We start from the raw sequence: 17,207 nt of genomic DNA on the forward strand, positions 1-17,207 counted from the left end.
TACAAAGAAGACAACAAACCAACCAGGTAGTTTTTATTACAAAGTAAAAACATGGGGAATCCTAGCGAGAACAGAAGGTTCCCCATGAAGAAAAGAAAAAAAGCCATTGCCACTCTCAGGATGCCGGCTGGAGTCATCCCTGCCTGGAGCTTCACAATTCTCCAATGGGTATTCTGGAAACAAACAATATGTCCGCCGCTGTCATGAAACGAGCATGGCAGCTACCTGGCCAGGAGCAAACTGGGGGAGGTGACAGGACTGAGGAGAATCTGGCTTGTGGAGAAGCATCTGTAGAGGCAGACGACAGAGCTGAAAGAGGAGGACGAAATCCGAAGATCAACCACAAAATGGCCACTCCTCCCCCACTGCCCCAAGCACAGCAAAAGGAGCCCCCTCAGGCTCCTTCAAGGGCACCAGCCCGGCCTGTCATTTATTCAGCCTCGATGACAACAGGGAGGGGGTTATCCTGGGCTCCAGCTTCTGCCTCGCCCGCTTGCTTCCTGCGAACCTCAGCCGGAGGCCGTGGGGGTGGGTTGGTTGGAGGGTGTTTAATGGTGGCTCCTATTTTTGGCGGTTCCCGTGGCCTCACTTCAATGGGACGCCACTCTTCGCCACGGATGGCGGCCTGGAGGAAAAAGCCCAGAGAGATATGAGGGGGAACGGGTATCTCAAGGGAAAGAAACATTTTTATTTTTATTTTCTGCATGCACATGGTCCCAGCTTCACAGGAGCGCCTGAGGCCTTACACAAAGTCAAACGAGATTAGTTGAGCTAGCTCAGTATTCATTTATGATTATGATTTATGATTATGATTATTTTATTTCTTCCCTGCCCTTCACCATAAGGTCTCAGGGTGGGCTACAGGAATTTTAAAACAAACATCATTGTGAAGAGAAGAGTGTGGGTCCTAAAATATATAGGTATTCTCTCAGGTACCAAAGTCCGGGGTAGAAAGCTGAGACCTCGGCACTTTTTAAAATTGAATATCTTGTTAGACTCAAATAAATGATAGCAAATGATCGGTTAAGATTAAACAAGCTTTTTATACCACATAAATTATACATATTCTACACAACAAAATGAGATACTAATACATTATTATTATTATTATTATTATTATTATTATTATTACCGTATTATTATTATTATTATTATTATACTGCTTTTATATCCCACCTTCTTCTCCAAGGAGTTCAGAGTTGCACACATGCTTCTCCTTATTCAAGCCTCACAACAACCCTGTGAGGTAGGTTAGGTTGAGAGTTGCTCCACATGAAATACTGGAATATGCTCAATTGAAGTACTGTAACGTATTTTGTAAAGACCCAGGTGGCGCTGTGGTTAAACCACTGAGCCTAGGGCTTGCTGATCAGAAGGTCGGCGGTTCAAATCCCTGTGACGGGGTGAGCTCCCGTTGCTTGGTCCCAGCTCCTGCCAACCTAGCAGTTCGAAAGCACGTCAAAATGCAAGTAGATAAATAGGAACCGCTACAGCTGGAAGGTAAACGGCTCTGGTTTGCCAGAAGCGGCTTTGTCATGCTGGCCACATGATCTGGAAGCTATACGCCGGCTCCCTTGGCCAATAATGCGAGATGAGCGCGCAACCCCAGAGTCGGTCACAACTGGACCTAATGGTCAGGGGTCCCTTTACCTTTTAACGTATTTTGTATTTAAAGGTAGCATGAGCTCTGACCAGCAGAGGGAGCTAGAGGGCTGCTAGCCATTCCTAGGCTCTGAAGCAAAAGATTGCAGGAACTAAAGGTTGCCTTGCAGATCCTGCAGCCGAAAACCAGCAGACAGCTAAGCCCTGGATCTTTGGAAACATTATAGGGGAGAATCCTTTTGTGCAAACTGACTGAAGCTTTAAAACAGGGGCGACTCTGTTTTACAAGAAACTCCCAGGACAAGGACCTAATAATCCTCCGAGACCATCATCCCCACAAAAAACAAATATTTATTCCATTTTCTCCTTGACTATCTTAAAAGGACACCTAGAGGGACACTGTGGTAAAATGCACATTTATTTAAATTTAACTCATCAATCATTCAGTTTACTGAACAGTGGATGATCCATTAGCTACAAATCATTTTAACTATTTGACATCTTTGTATATATTATTACTGTTGCTGTTGTTAATTCAGGAGTCAAATGGGAGTTGTGGCGGCGGCTGCTGCTTACCAGTAAGTAGATGCTGCTTGCAATGGCGAGACAAACTGTGCCGAGGATCGTGGCCAGTAAAAATGCTGCTGGAATGGCCAAGCTGCAAAAGGAATAAGTGAGAGAGATTTATTTGTATCTGTTTTAGATACAAATAGGCCACTTCTCACTTCTATGATAGCTTATCAAATCAATTTACATATAAACCATAATGCAATGAACTCAGCAGAAGGACGATGGGGACAAAGATAGAATTAGTTGGCTCTGGCGCCACCTACTGTTAACCTCTCTGCCTTCTGCCCTATGGGCACCAGCCACCAATGAAATATGCAGAGCATCACCTGCGTTGCAATGTTCTTTCCAAGAATCCCAGCAGTCCAGCTATAGGCAGTCTCCTCCCAATGCCTGGATTTATGTGTGGAATGTTTTAATGCTGTTTTGTGATGCTCTAATGCACGGTTGTCAAACCCAAGGCCCGCGGGCCAAATGCGGCCCGCCAGACCTTGTCATGCGGCCCGCGCAGGCCCAGAGCGATGAAATGGAAGAGGCGCTGGACAGCCCGCCCGCCGCCGCCGGCAGGGCTGTCTCTGGGCCCGGGCTGGGGAAGGAGGACGACGCGGGAGGCGATCCTCCTCTGAGGCCGACGCTGCTCAGCAGGAAGGAAGGGGCGGCGCCCAGAGGCGCCCGCAGTTTCTAATTGGCTGCAGGAGATTCCTGCAGCCAATTAGAAGCTGCGGGTGCCCCTGGGGGCCGCCCCTTCCAGCACAGCTTCTGATTGGCTACAGAAATCTCCTGCGGCCAATCAGAAGCTGCGGGCGCCTCTGGGCGCCGCCCCCTCCTTCCCGCTGAGCAGCAGCGGCCTCAGAGGAGGATCCCTCCTGCGTCGTCCTCCTCCCCCAGCCCGGGCCCAGAGACGGCCCTGCAGGCGGCACTGGGCGGCGGCGGGCGGGCTGGCCAGCGCTGCTCAGCGGGAAGGAAGGGGTGGCGCCCAGAGGCTCCTGCAGCCAATCAGAAGCTGCGGGCGCCTCTGGGCGCCGCCCCTTCCAGCACGGCTTCTGATTGGCCACAGAAATCTCCTGCAGCCAATCAGAAGCTGCGCAAAGAGCAAGAGAAGTTTCCCATCCCTTGCGCTTTCACTAGCTTTGCGGGCCTCGCGCGCCCAGATTTGCTCCCCTCCACCTCGCTCAACTCCAGGAACATTCAATTCTGCCCAAACAACCTTGCAAAGCAAGCCCGCTTTCCTTGCTCCCGGCTTCAAGGCCAGAGCGCGAGGGTTGCCTTTGTTGCCGCTCCAGGTTACACACAACAAACCCCCGGGGCCCAGAGCCGGCGCAGACCTTTTTCCTCGCGATTACGGTGGTCTTCTCTGTTCTCGGCGAGAATCCGTTTCCAGGCAGCGCGCCGAGCTAGAATGCAAAGCAAGTAGCTACTACTCCGGAGACCCCTCCCAGTTCTCGGCCCCTGCGGCTAACGGAATATTTTTAACTGTTTGAATAAACTCTGATCTTTCTCTGCGACGAGTCTGGGATGCCTAGCGGGAGAAGGCGATCATTGCCCTTCAGTTAGGCGGGGCAGAGAAGGCTTGAATTCTAGTCCTCAATCAGGACTAGGATTGTAGGAGCGACTGTTCTGAATGGAGGCGGGTTCCTAGTATAACTGCTTTCTCCAAGGGCGTGGCTTGTCAATTATTTTTAAAATTGCTTTCTAAGCCCACCTCTTTAGGGTGCATATACCCAAGGTGAGTTACAGCAACTCACATGAAACACAACATTTAAATTCTAACATTTAAAATAGCAGTAAAAACATTAAAGCAGACAAAAAAAATATGTGGCAGACAAAAAAAATATTCCAGCACGGCTTCTGATTGGCCACAGAAATCTCCTGCAGCCAATCAGAAGCTGCAGGCGCCTCTGGGCGCCGCCCCTTCCCGCTGAGCGGCCGAGAGCGGGAAGGAAGCGGCAGCGGCATGGAGACTGCCTTCACCGCCCATGCCAATTAGCTACCTCCGCAAGGTAAAAAAGGGGAAGCCCCTTTTCTTTCTTCCCCCTTCCCCGAAGCTGCTGGCGTGTGTGTGTGCGTGTGTCAGGCCCCGTTTCTTCGGCTTCAAGAGGTTGGATAGGAATCTGTCGTTGATGCTTTAGCTGAGATTCTTGCATTGCAGGGGGTTTGACTAGATTACCCTTGGGGTTCCTTCCAGCTTTACAACTGTATGATTTTATGCTCATTTAAATACCAGGGAAGCCACACATGTGATGTATCAACAGCAATCAAATGTGGGAGTTACAAAAGCATGGATGATGGTCTCCAAATCTTAGTACTGTACTGCAACTTGTATTGTTTAATGGTGGTTTTACGCAGACTTTTGTACTGGTGCTGCTTTCATATTGATTGTATTTAGTTGTTAATTGCATCTGTGTTTTATTGTTTCTAATTTGCAAACTGCCCAGGGAACATGGTTAATTAGGAGGTATATAAATGCCACAGATATCTGAATAAATAAAGCAATGAAAATATGGAGTTGATAACTGCACTTGTGCCTTTGGCTATTATCTGGCAGCAAGCCATGGCCCTAGAGAATGCTAGCCTGTAAAAAAATATTCACAAATTGGAGCAAATAATATCCATGCATCTTTATTAATTTATGATAATAAAGAGTGGACACATAGTCCTACAGATACAATCGGCCCTTTGAGGGTGACCAAACTGCTGATGCGGCCCCCGATGAATTTGAGTTTGACACCCCTGCTCTAATGGATGCTGGTAATAGGGTTCCCATATTTCAAAAGGTGATAATCTCCCCAGCCACCCCCGGACATTTAAGGGATTTCTGCCCAGACACTGCTTCTGAACACTGTATGTCAGGGATGGAGAACCAACAGGCCTCCCAATCATCCTTGGGCCACTGGCCAAGCTGCCAGGGCTGGTGGGGTCTGGAATGCAGGTCAAGAGGTTAGTTTTGCACCCCGTGACATACATCTTTTGTTCTGAATAAGATAAATGCATGAAACGGGTTGGCAAGTTAAAGCAGGAGCTTGTGCCCAACCCTCCTGTTTTAAGAGAGTGTGACTGGCCAGGATCTGAAAATGAACTGTTAATATTATTCATTGCATTTATAAGTTCAAGAAGGATACTGACAAACTGGAATGTGTCCAGAGGAGGGCAACCAAAATGGTCAAAGGCCTAGAAATGATGCCTTATGATGAACGGCCTAGGGAGCTGGGTATGTTTAGCCTGGAGAAGAGAAGGTTAAGGGGTGATATGATAGCCATGTTCAAATATATGAAAGGATGTCATATGGAGGAGGGAGTAAGATTGTTTTTTGCAGCTCCAGAGAAGCGGACATGGAGCGATGGATTCAAACTACAAGAAAGAAGATTCCACCTAAACATTAGGAAGAACTTCCTGACAGTAAGAGCTGTTTGGCAGTGGAATTTGCTACCAAGGAGTGTGGTGGAGTCTCCTTCTTTGGAGGTCTTTAAGCAGAGGCTTGACAGGCATATGTCAAGAATGCTTTGATGGTGTTTCCTGCTTGGCAGGGGGTTGGACTGGATGGCCCTTGTGGTCTCTTCCAACTCTATGATTCTATAACCCACATTTCTTTCCAGGCAGTTCAAGGTGGCGTATGCGATTCACCCCTTTTTAATGAGCCTGAGAGGTTAGTTACACTAAGAAGAAGCAACTGACTCAAGGTCACCTGGTGAGCTTCCTATTAGGCAGCCACCTTCATTGTACAGTTTTTGACACCTGCTGAAACCTTTTCTGTTTGGGAAGCCTCCTAAGACAGATCATTTTATTATGCATACAGTTTCGAAAACTGTCAATTTTATCTACATTTTGATGGCTTCATTATGTCAACTTTTTAAAAAGTCTGCTGAGTTCAGTGTTATTTTCTTCTGTGTATTTTACATTATTTTACAGAAACCAGAACATCGTGGGAGGCTTTTTTGGGGGGGGGGGAATAAGTGCTATATCAATCTTGTTAAATAAATAAGCTACATTGCCTTCTGATATACAGTGTTGTTGCTGTTTTATTTAAAAAAGGGAGGATGCACGGTAAGAAGGAGGCGTGACCAACATCTTATGACCGTCTTAAGATTCTGTTGAGTAAACAAAACACCCACCCACATTGCAGACCAAGGAAAGGGGACCCACTGTAATTCCCCTCACCCCAACCACATCCAATTAAGACTTCCATGTGAGTTTCATTTATGTGGGCCACACACAAACACACACATGTCTCCATGAGACGTGAGCATCACTTAACTGGAGAGAGAAAGCAGAAAGTTTTGTCTATCCCCCCCAAAAAAAAAACCTGAAAAGGCTAACAAGTCAAGAAGTGAAATGAATTATTTACCATATGTGCAGGAAAGCCCGGATGTAGTAATTCCTAGTGAGGGGTCCAAATGCCTTCACGACAGTTGTGAAGCACTTCTGGCCACTGTTGGGGATGGGAGTAAGAAGAGAGAGTGCAATGACAAGGGTTCTGTGATACCCAGAAGCTTGCTCAAAAGCCATACTGAATGAAGGAGGCAGACCTAACCTTTCAAAAAAAACACTAACTACATTGATTTTAACCAGATAGTTCCCGAGCTCAAGGAGCAGGGTTTTGTCTATGTTTGGATACAACTGGGTGCCCTTTTGAAGGAAGATGGCAGGCTGACCCTTTCGGAAATGCGCTGAACGTAACCATTGATTTCAAAAGTGTGCTGGAGTTTTGGGTTCTTAGAATTCCCAAGCAACACCAGGTACAAGCCTGCATAACTAAAATGAATGCCTGTTTGGAAAGCCAATTTCAATAACAATCGTGGTCAAAAATGAAAAGGCATTAGACACCATACTTATAAAAGAATGGAAATGGTTTGTTGAATATTTACAGACAAATTGTAAACAGATAAGAACATTGGCAGGATTATTGTAATAACCTGCAGTTTCATAAGAGTATATATTTAAAGTAGATAAATAAATGAACAAATTACGTTAATTTGGGTATGTGGAAGATACTAAAAATAAATTTAAGGAGCCGCAGAAATAGGGGGAAGGAAATCAAGTTTTGAAATATTAAAATGACTGTGAAATTATTGAATTCATAAATAAGACACTTACCACCGCTCCATTGTAGATCCCTTTTTCCGCTTCCCTCTCGGGTACTCCAGCAGGCATATGAAGACTCCAGCAACTCTTTGGGGGAAAGAGTTAAGGAAGGGGGAAAATTTCTTTTGTGTCCCATTATCCTGGAAAGGCTTTCTCCTGAGTAGCAACTGATACCCAGGACAGCCCAGAATCCCTCCTTTGCTCTGCCCCGGGAAATGAGAGAAGGGTTTTTAAAAATGTATATATATTATGTTATATACAATGTGTGTGTGTTTTTTTCCAACAGAAAAAATATCCCCGAACTCCCACTAGTTACCTGGAGGAAGTTTGTATCTTAGCAATATTAAGCTAAAGAGCCAGTTCACACATGCAGACCTATCTGTTTGTCTCAATGCAATCTTTCCTCAGTGTGAGGGGGTGGAAGAGACATGGAGGGAGGTCTGTTTGAAGCAGACTGTACACTGAGGTAAAGTCTGCATCCCTTTCTGCAATCACTGTGGTTGCAAACACAAATTTTCCCCCCAAGAAATACCAAAACTGCAACGGCTGCAAGCTATTTCAGGCTGTAGGCCCCTTGAGACCGAGACCCGTCACCTGTAGAGGAGCATGCAAATGGAAAATGCTAGAAAAATTCTAGAGTCATATCTGCACTTTTACGTTTAGCTCACTTTTATGCCACCTTAAGCAGCAATGGCTCACCCCCCAAAGAATCTTGGGAGGTCTGTTTGTTAAGGGTACTGAGAGTTGTAAGGAGAACCCTTCTTCCCCTCACAGAGCTACAATTTCCAGAGTATTCTGAGAAAATTGGTTGTTAAACTACTCTGAGAATTGTAATTCTGTGAGGGGAAGATGGACATAACAGCTCTCAACAAACTACAGTTCCCAGGATTCTTTGGGGGAAAGCCATGACTGACAAAGTGATATAATAGTGCCTTAAATGTATGTTGTGGATGTGGCCTTCAAAATGGATCAGACTGAGATTCTTACACAAGGGCAATGGGAATCAGATGAAGGAATAAAATGGCCCTTGTGCCTTTATGAACCGGTTGTCAAATTCGCTTCCCCCCCTCTTCCTTTCCCATCCCATCCCTCTTCTCCTTTTGTGCCATGTCTTTTAAATTGCGTGTCTGTGTGCAGGGATGGTCCTGGTTTTTTTTTTTTATTAATCACACCTAGGTTGCTCTGGGAGTCTTTTCAGATAAAGAGTGGAGTAAAAAAACACACCTTAAACAAACACCAGAGTTTTGAGGGAAATAGAAGAGCAGAAAAACATGGTCCAGGGACAGGAGGGACAACAGACCAGGCTGGACTTTATATTGGTTTGAACTCATCAGCCCAAATCTTTGCAGATTCTTTGCTCTGCCCCCCCCCACTATAGCCCAAAGATCAGAGGAGGATAAGGTCATTTCCATTTCACCATTTCAAGTTTCAACAGCTCCTGCAAACAAAACCCCTCTGATTCCTGTGCTATATGTGGGAGACAGTCTGAGAAGTACCAAACTGCACAAGGGCATTTGGTGAGTCTTTGGTTGAACTGGGGGGGGGGGGGGGGAGAGCTTGATCTCACAGACTGGCAGGCTCAAACCCACAAGCAGCCAGGATGGGACTCCATATGTACACTGCTCCTTTGCACAACCCACAAGCCACCTCAGTCCTTCCTGCTCTGCCCTTTCACCAGCAGCCACAGTGACTGGCTATGAAACTGCAACTTCCTGGACACCATTCAGTAAACAGAACCTGCCTTTTCTTCCCTCCTTTCATGGTGCAAATGCTTCAGCTACAGAAATCCCACATTTTGCAATCCTCATACGTCTGTGCAGACTGCCTGCATGAAGCAAAGCAACTATTTTTTAATTTCCTGGACATCATTTGGCCAACGGAACCTTGCTTCCACCTCTTGTTAAGTGCTGGGAAGAGTCCAAATTGTTCAATCACAGAAATCCCAGTTTTGTAATCACTAGACTTCTGCAAGCACACACACACACACACACACACACACACACACACACACACACACAAGACCAGTTTAAGCAAAGCCCCAATTTATTCCTGCCGTACCATCTGGGGAACTGGTCAAAAGGAAGTTGGACTAGATGGACTTTGAGGTGCCTCCCACCTATTTGATTCTGTGATACCAACAGAATCACAAGGCATCTTGCGGCTACAGAATCTGCGGGGTGGGGGGAGAGAAGAAGGGAGAGATAAATCACATGGAAGGATACATTGAATAGGCTGCAAACTCCCAGTTTTTGAACTGCCCAGCAACGGCCACAATCCCACCAGTCACTAGAACTAAAAGGGAAAAAGATAAAAAAGACAAGTTTACCTAACCACAGTCCACCACAAATCAACATATATATTTCCCCCCCAAAAAAAAAACCAACTTGCAAAACAAATGTAACGAGCCCACAACTTGCAATTCATGGTCCAATTTTTATTGATGTATTTATTATGGGAGAAAAAATTAATTAAAAGAGCAGAAAAGCCACAAACTAGAGACTCCATGTGATGCTGTGCTGTGGCTGGAGCAGGGTGGGCAACCTCTGGCCTAGGGGCTTTATGCAGCCCTCTCTGTTTGCCCCTTAGCATTCTCCGCAGGCCACACCATTCCCCAGTGGTGCTTTGCTTCTTCCCTGAGTGGCTGCAATGTGTCCTTGATATCTAGTAATGCCTCTTACTTGCCTACATGGAGGATGGAGAGAGCTGGGTAGGTAAGTGTGTATGTAAAAACCAGCCTGCTGTGCCCAGAGTAAAATCTGCACCTGCTGCTCTGCCCACTTTTGCCTCTGGCTCCGCCCACCATTGGCATGCGACCCTCAGAAGGCTTCCCACAAGGAGATGTGGCCCTTGGACTGGAAAATGTTCCCCACTCATCCGTCAGAGAGTGTTACACTGGGACCAGAGGGACCCAGGTTCTGTTCCCTACCCAGCCATGCAGCTCAGGGAGTGTGGCCTTTCTCACAGGATGGTTGTGAGGATATAAGCAGCACAGAAATATGCAAAATACTCCTTGGCAAAAAGGCAGGGTGAGAAATAAAGGAAGGGCCATATTGGCCTTTGGCAGAGGCAGAGATTAACTCCCAAAGAAACAGCCATTCCCCACCTCCAGGAATTCCTGCTTCTTAACTTTCTGCTTTCCATGAGTGATACTCTGTGCATGTTCAGAGGAAACTTTGTCTTTGCTATTTCACTGAAAACATGTGAGGGCAAGGAGCACCAATAGCAGCAGATAATAAACTTTTGTGCTGCAAGGTATTCTTTAATTGCTCACAGCACTTTTCATACATTAGCTCAGCCATGGGCTCTTAAGGTTCCCTCGGGCTTCACGCTGCCCAGCTTTGAATGGGGACGGGGAGCTGCTTGTTAAGAAAGAATTACTTGCTTGGAGTTGCCCAGTGAAAATGATTGGCAGTAGACTCAGGGCAGATAAAAGGCAGGATTTCCCCCCCCCCCAATGTGTCATTCATTTGTGGAATTTACAGCCGCAGGGGCTGTGGAAATGGCCCCTCACTTCAATGACTTTTAAAAGGAGAGGCCAATTCAGGGGAGACTTATATCGACTGCAGCCCATAGTAATAGAGCCTCCAGGTTCAAGGGCAGGCTACCCCCCCACACAAAAAGAGCTGCGGGAGAAGCAGAAGCAGGAGAGGGCTTTTATCCTTTCACACCCTTCTTGTGAGCTTCCCAAAGGCATCTATCTGGTTGGATGCTGTGAGAGGCTGGACTTCAGGACTTCTCCCTAGCTGGGCTTCTAGTCTGACCTAACTGAAACATTTCTTCTTAGCCACATGTTATGCCCCACTTGTGAAGAAGGAGGCTGTATTAATTTACACTTGTGACCTGATCTGGCAGAGTGTTTTCTTCTTCTTATGTCCATCTGGTTGTGTTCCTGGACAAGATGAGATCCAAACTAAGAACTCCCTTAGTCTTGCTCTACACACCCTTTTCTCATGTCTTTATCCACAGAGGAGGAGGCAATCCACAGAGGAAGAGTCACGCAATGCCTGTATGCTACTGCCTCCGGGATCAGATCATACCCTTTGTTCCTGCTGGTGCTTGCATAGTCAAAATGTCACCATCTTGGTGCAAGAGGGAAGGAGGCATCAGGGAACCCCCAATGTTTGCAAAAGTGGAAGAAATCTTTAGTGTGGGGGTGGGGGGTGCAGGGGGTGGATATAAGCTTAGGTAAGGGCCATAACCCAGTGGCAGAGCACCTGCCAGATTCAACCCCCTTCATCTCTGAGCACAGGTGACTGCTGCCAGCCAGCGTATGCAATATTGTGCTAAATAAGCCAATTTTGTGGGGGGTGGGGTAAGGAGTTCCCATAGAGGCAGATTTAGGGCAGCATGGCCGGTTCCCCCGAAGTGGGAGCTGAGCCAAGGGGGTGCCATAGGGAGTCACAGCTATAATGTAGTGCATGTGTAGAATGGAAGGCGATGGTTGGAGACATGCCCAATTTTAGTGTTGCACAGGGTGCAGCTGAAAGACCAGAGTCTGCCGCCAGTTTCCATTGGGGCATCTGGTTGGCCATGGTGCAAAAAGGAGTCTGAACTAGATGGGTCCCCTTTGGCCTTATCTAGCAGACAGGTCTCTTCATATGCCTCTTTCCTTTAGAGCCTCACTTCCTACTAGGTCACCTGACCGCAGGGAAATTCCCACAAGGCCAGTTTACCATCATCAGATCTTTGCAAGGAAGAAGAAGTGAAACCTTCTCCGGGTCTGTCATTCCTTCACCACCTGACTGCTCTGGGTGGGTGTGGAACAGGAGCAAGCACTGATTTCATGAAAAAGTTTTTGCAAAGTCCACCTAGGCCAGGGGTCTGCAACCTTTAAGACAAAAAGAGCCACTTGGACCCGTTTCCGAAGAAAAAAAATAAACTGGGAGCCGCAAAACAGGGACGTAATTAGAAATCAGAGGGCCCCATAGCAAAATTTGCTATGCCCAATAATCAATGCCCCAAAATGCCATAGAAAATTAATCAGGGCCCCAGTGTACCATAAATCATAATCAGTGCCTGATGTAAATAATAATTAATAATGAGGGCCCAATGTCATCCTCGTCATTATAAAAATAACTTTGAGTTTGGGCTGCCTTGATTACTGGGAACATAGCTGCCAAGTTCTCCCTTTTTTAAAGGGAAATTCCCTTATGCTGAATAGGCTTCCCCGTGAGAAAAGGGAAAACTTGGCAGCTATGACTGGGAATGGGCACCAGCAACCACTGCCTTATGAGTTTGGGCTGCCTTGATTACAGTGGTACCTCGGTTTATGAACACAATTGGTTCCAGAAGTCTGTTCATAAACTGAAGCGTTCATAAACTGAAGCGAGCTTTCCCATTGAAAGTAATGGAAAATGAATTAATCCGTTCCAGATGGGTCTGCGGCGTTCATAAACCGAAAATTCATAAACCGAGGTGTTCATAAACCGAGGTTCCACTGTACTGGGAATGGGCACCAGCAACCATTGCCTTATGAGTTTGATGAGTTTGGGCTGCCTTGATTACTGGGAATGGGCAAAACTCTGACTCCCTTATTAGGACACCTGTATGGTTTCATGTGTGTTGCTCCCATCAAGTGAACTTATAAAATTTCCTCATATTGAATCAACCCATTGATTAATACATCTAGCTCAATCTCCTGACCAGGCCGGCAGGAGGCCACAGGCAGGCCACAGGCAGGAGCAGCAGCAGCAAACACGCGCTCCGAGCCCGCAAGCCTTTTCTGCTGCTGGGCGGGAAGAAGCGCGCCTGTTTAAAAAAATAAATAACTCCGCCCCCGCCCCCCGTGAGCCTATTGGCTGCAGAAATGCGGCGGGGAGGGGCTGATGCAGGGAGGGGGCTGACCACGCTCCCCGGGCTGCTAACGTCACCTTGCGTCCTTTTTGCACAGCGCACGCGCACAGCGGAGTTGTGGACTCCGGCGGGCGCGCCGTGCGGGGCGCACAGCGCGCCGCCGCAGCTGTGTGCTCCAGCGGCAGTGGGCACCGTGCGAGTGTCTGGCGGGCGTGGCAGGCGGCGCATGGCTCAGACGCCTCCTCCCCTCGTATCCGCTCCGGAGCCGCAGCAAAGGTGTAAAAGAGCCACATGCGGCTCCGGAGCCGCAGGTTGCAGACTCCTGACCTAGGCCATAAACCAGACAGGGCCAGCTCTAAGGCAAGGCTGGGTGGCGCAGGGCCACCAGGGGTGTGCCGTGCGGCTGCGCCCGCCAGACAGCCGTGATGGGAAACGGGGCAGGGGGGCGCCGGAGTGATCTTCGCACCACGACGCCCGATATGCTTAAGACGGCCCTGAAACCAGGCACCCCCAAACTGCGGCCCTCCAGATGTTTTGGCCTACAACTCCCATGATCCCTAGCTAACAGGACCAGTGGTCAGGGATGATGGCGATTGTAGTCCAAAACATCTGGAGGGCTGAAGTTTGGGGATGCCTGCCATAAACTGTCCTCTGTCTGTGTGAACACACTAACCCAGATTAAAGGATCTTTCTCTGTTATGTGTGGACAACAAGCCCATTTCTGCAGCAAAGGCATTCAAGGGTGGGCCTGCTGGTTTCTCTGACCTGGCCAGCGTTTCTTATTTTGTCAAGGGAGCATGTGAGGCTCCCAGCTGCAAAGTCATTTCAAGAAAGTGTCCAGAAACAGCTCCCTTCTGCTGCCTCTTGTGTTTTGGTTCACAGGGCAACTGAAGTTTTAAAAAGCAAGAACTTCTCATGGCCGTGCCGCCAGGCACTCCTTGTCTGAAAGGAGCCAGGCAGACATCTGGGATGTGTCAAGCAGAGCGCCAGATGGACGCATTCGAGCACACTTGAACCAGCAGGCCTGTGGAAGCAAACGGGATGTTCTGGGCAGTGCTGATTACAGCACGAAGGACGAACTATGCAGGAATTAAAGGAGCTGGCAAAGATTCCCGAGCTCCACGTCATCTTAAGATACCAGCTTGAAAAGATCCAAATAATGGTGCAGTGAAAACAAGGAAGGGTCTTGTGGGAAATTAGAGACAAAACGATTTACTGTAGCATACCATGCAAATAAACACTCCACAAAGCTAATCTCTGAAAGTTTATGCTGCAAGAAATCTTTTTATCTTTATGGTACCACAAAACTCTTTTTAAAGATGCTGTCTGTTTAGGGGCTAAATGATATCCCAGGATTAATTGAAAGGTTTATCTGTGAACTAGATTTGTTTATTTTTAGAGTCTTGGCTTTTGTTTTACATAAAAATAAGACTGAGGGGCACACACAAATCAACACAGGCTATGTGCCGATGTTATGTCTCTCAAATTCAACAACTGCACTTGCAGACAGAAGTGCAAGTATTTGCACACATACGTCCAGTTTTCACATTGCCTCAAGGCAAAACTATCCATTATGTTGAGAGTACATGTTTTAGGTATGAAAGACTTATAGTACATAACAATTGACAGATGCAAAGCGAACAGTACAATGTTTAGACCGGGGCTGCGTACACACCATACATTTCAAACACATTGCTTCATCCAAAGAATCCTGGGAAACGTAGTTTATTCCCTCACAGAGCTGCAATTCCCAGCATCCTTAACAATCTGCAGCTTCCAGGCTCCTTTGAGGGAAGCCACATGCTTTAAATGTGGTGTGGAAATTTGTAAAAAAAAAGAATTTGTGCTTTCAAAGGTATAAAATATGAAATTATTTCACTAAGTCTATAATGAGAACAAGTTGGATACATTTACACATTTCTGTTGAAGGCTCAGCTGTAGGCCCTTGGGTTCTGATTATTTATTATGTATTGAATTTATATCCCCCCTTCCTCCTGAAGGAGCCCAGGTTGGCAAACACATTTTTAAAAAATGTTCTAAAATAGTTTAAATGTTTTTTGAACCCCAGTTACAATTAAAAATATTATTTTATTTATGGATCTCAGGGTTGTCAGGAACGGTATCCTTCAGCCACCAAATGCCTGGGTCCCTCTCGCTTATGTATAGGGGCTGTCTCAAACAGATGCAGGATGCTAAGCAATATGCCCAGTAAAAAAAAAACTAATTTGAGATGCTTGTGGGCTGTCCGTTTCGATACAGAGTCCCAGGCTGCTTCCAAACAACCTATATATTGAGCAATCAACCTGATTTGTTTGTAGGAAGATTATATGTTGCTGACTATTTAATGAACATTTATTCTGTGTGCAGGGAGGTCTGGTGCATCAAAGCAAATGTTACCACACACTTTCCCCATCACTTTCCTTAACGCAAGAAGTCCTATTGAGTGATGCTGGCCAACTAAAAAGCCCTAATGATTTTGAATATGGATACACCATATGGCTCTTGATTACTCCACCTTAACTAACAGGAAAATGGAAGGCTATGTGCTTGCAAATGCCCTAGCCTGCACAGATCACTCGTGGGCTAATGGCAACATCACTTTAAGTTTCCTTCCTTATTTTCATCCATTGCACTTCCTCAAAAGGAAAGCACAAAAGTCTCCTTGGCTCCTCTGATGGTCACAGTCAAGCCAGGTTAAAAGTCCTTTCCCCTCCAAAAATCTAGAAGTCTCCTTCCTGCCCCAATTAAAAAGGATGCCCCCATCAAAGGGGGGGATGTTATGTGTTTAACATAACCACCACAGGGCAAGTGAACTGCTCTCCCACACAGCAAAAAAAAAAAAAAATACAACCAGGAGAGAGTCACAACACACACACAAACCTGATGGGCAAGGCAGAGCTGAAACATGAGAAGAAATAGTTACAGGTAGGTAGCTGTGTTGGTCTGGCGTAGTTGAAACAAAATTAAAAAATTCCTTCCAGTAGCACCTTAGAGACCAACTAAATATGTCATTGGTATGAATACCAATGACAAACTTAATTGGTCTCTAAAGTGCTACTGGAAGGAATTTTTTTTTTGTTATGAGTAAAAACTGTTGCAGTCACTTTGCAAATTCAAAGTTTAAGATTTGGTTCCAACAAGACTAATCTGAGATTACTGGGGAATAGGGCATATCATTGCTGGCCACTGATATACTGGGAATTTTACAAAAGCACATTTCATTGGAATGTCAAATGTTTAGGAACAAATACATTTTATTTCTTTATTTTTAAAAAAAGAATGGAGAATTTAAGAGGTTGAGAATTTCAGTCTTGGCTCTGCAATCTCACAGGCAGGCTCCTCTCACTCACATTTAACCCTGTTACCCTGCTTTCCCCAGCCCACAGCTACTCCACTAAAAGATGTGCCCCATTTTTTTTTTAATTCCATCCACTCAGGCACAAAGCAAATGGACTGAGGCTATGGAGCCCCTTGCAATGGGCAAGGTGCAGAATCCTTCATTTACTCTGGTTTAACCACAGCACGGTGGGGGGTGGGGGGAATTGGAGGAGGAAGAGTGGACTCCCGGGCCACAAACCTGCTGGAGGGACTCGCGAAGTAAAGATTTCGGGGAGGGGGCTCAGAACAGTTTCTAACCTGGCATCGCCCGCCTTTCCTTGCCTGGGGAGACAATGACACTCTGCACTTGCTCAGGGGCCCTTTTGCTCCACTTGGCAAGGAGCGATGCTTGTGTCCACCCCCCCTCTCTCCTCGGATCCGCCCCACCCCCCCAAAAACTCACTCAGGCCGGAGGCCAGCGCCTGCTCGTTCGCCCACATGGCCCACTCGATGCCCCCCATCGCGCCGCGCTCAGCTGCACCGAGAAAGTGAAGGAGGGAGCCGGCTGCTGCGCGGACACCTCCTCCCCTCCCCTACGTCCCTTCCTGCTCCTCCTCTGCGGGCCGAGCCAGAAACGCCCCACAACAGCCCGGCCTCCGCCAGTGTCTCCCTCCAGACACGCGTCTCGGCCGTCCCCCCGCCCCGATTCCTACGAAGCGCCGCTGCGGCTCGCTCCAGTTCCAAACGGTGCCAGCTTTCGAGTTGCACAAGATTATTCAGCTCAAGAGGCGTGCGGGGGAAGACTGCGCCAAAAAGTTCACACAACTCACTTAATCATCCTCAGCATA

At 47.0% G+C, this 17,207-nt stretch overlaps 1 protein-coding gene across 1 annotated transcript; it reads right to left on the reverse strand.

Annotated features, from left to right (window-relative positions):
- On the reverse strand, window positions 1-16,939 carry LOC118087855 (cytochrome b-245 light chain). The gene is made up of 6 exons (XM_035120891.2): window positions 16,823-16,939; window positions 9,471-9,540; window positions 7,261-7,335; window positions 6,512-6,595; window positions 2,179-2,260; window positions 1-625 (listed from the first exon to the last, which is right to left on the reverse strand). The coding sequence occupies exons 1-6, from the start codon at window positions 16,878-16,880 to the stop codon at window positions 431-433; spliced, it is 564 nt and encodes a 187-aa protein (XP_034976782.1). The 5' UTR covers window positions 16,881-16,939; the 3' UTR covers window positions 1-430.
- Between the last annotated feature and the right edge of the window lie 268 nt (window positions 16,940-17,207).

Source organism: Zootoca vivipara, chromosome 6 (genome assembly GCF_963506605.1).
Source record: "Zootoca vivipara chromosome 6, rZooViv1.1, whole genome shotgun sequence".
NCBI classification, from domain to species: Eukaryota; Metazoa; Chordata; class Lepidosauria; order Squamata; family Lacertidae; genus Zootoca; species Zootoca vivipara.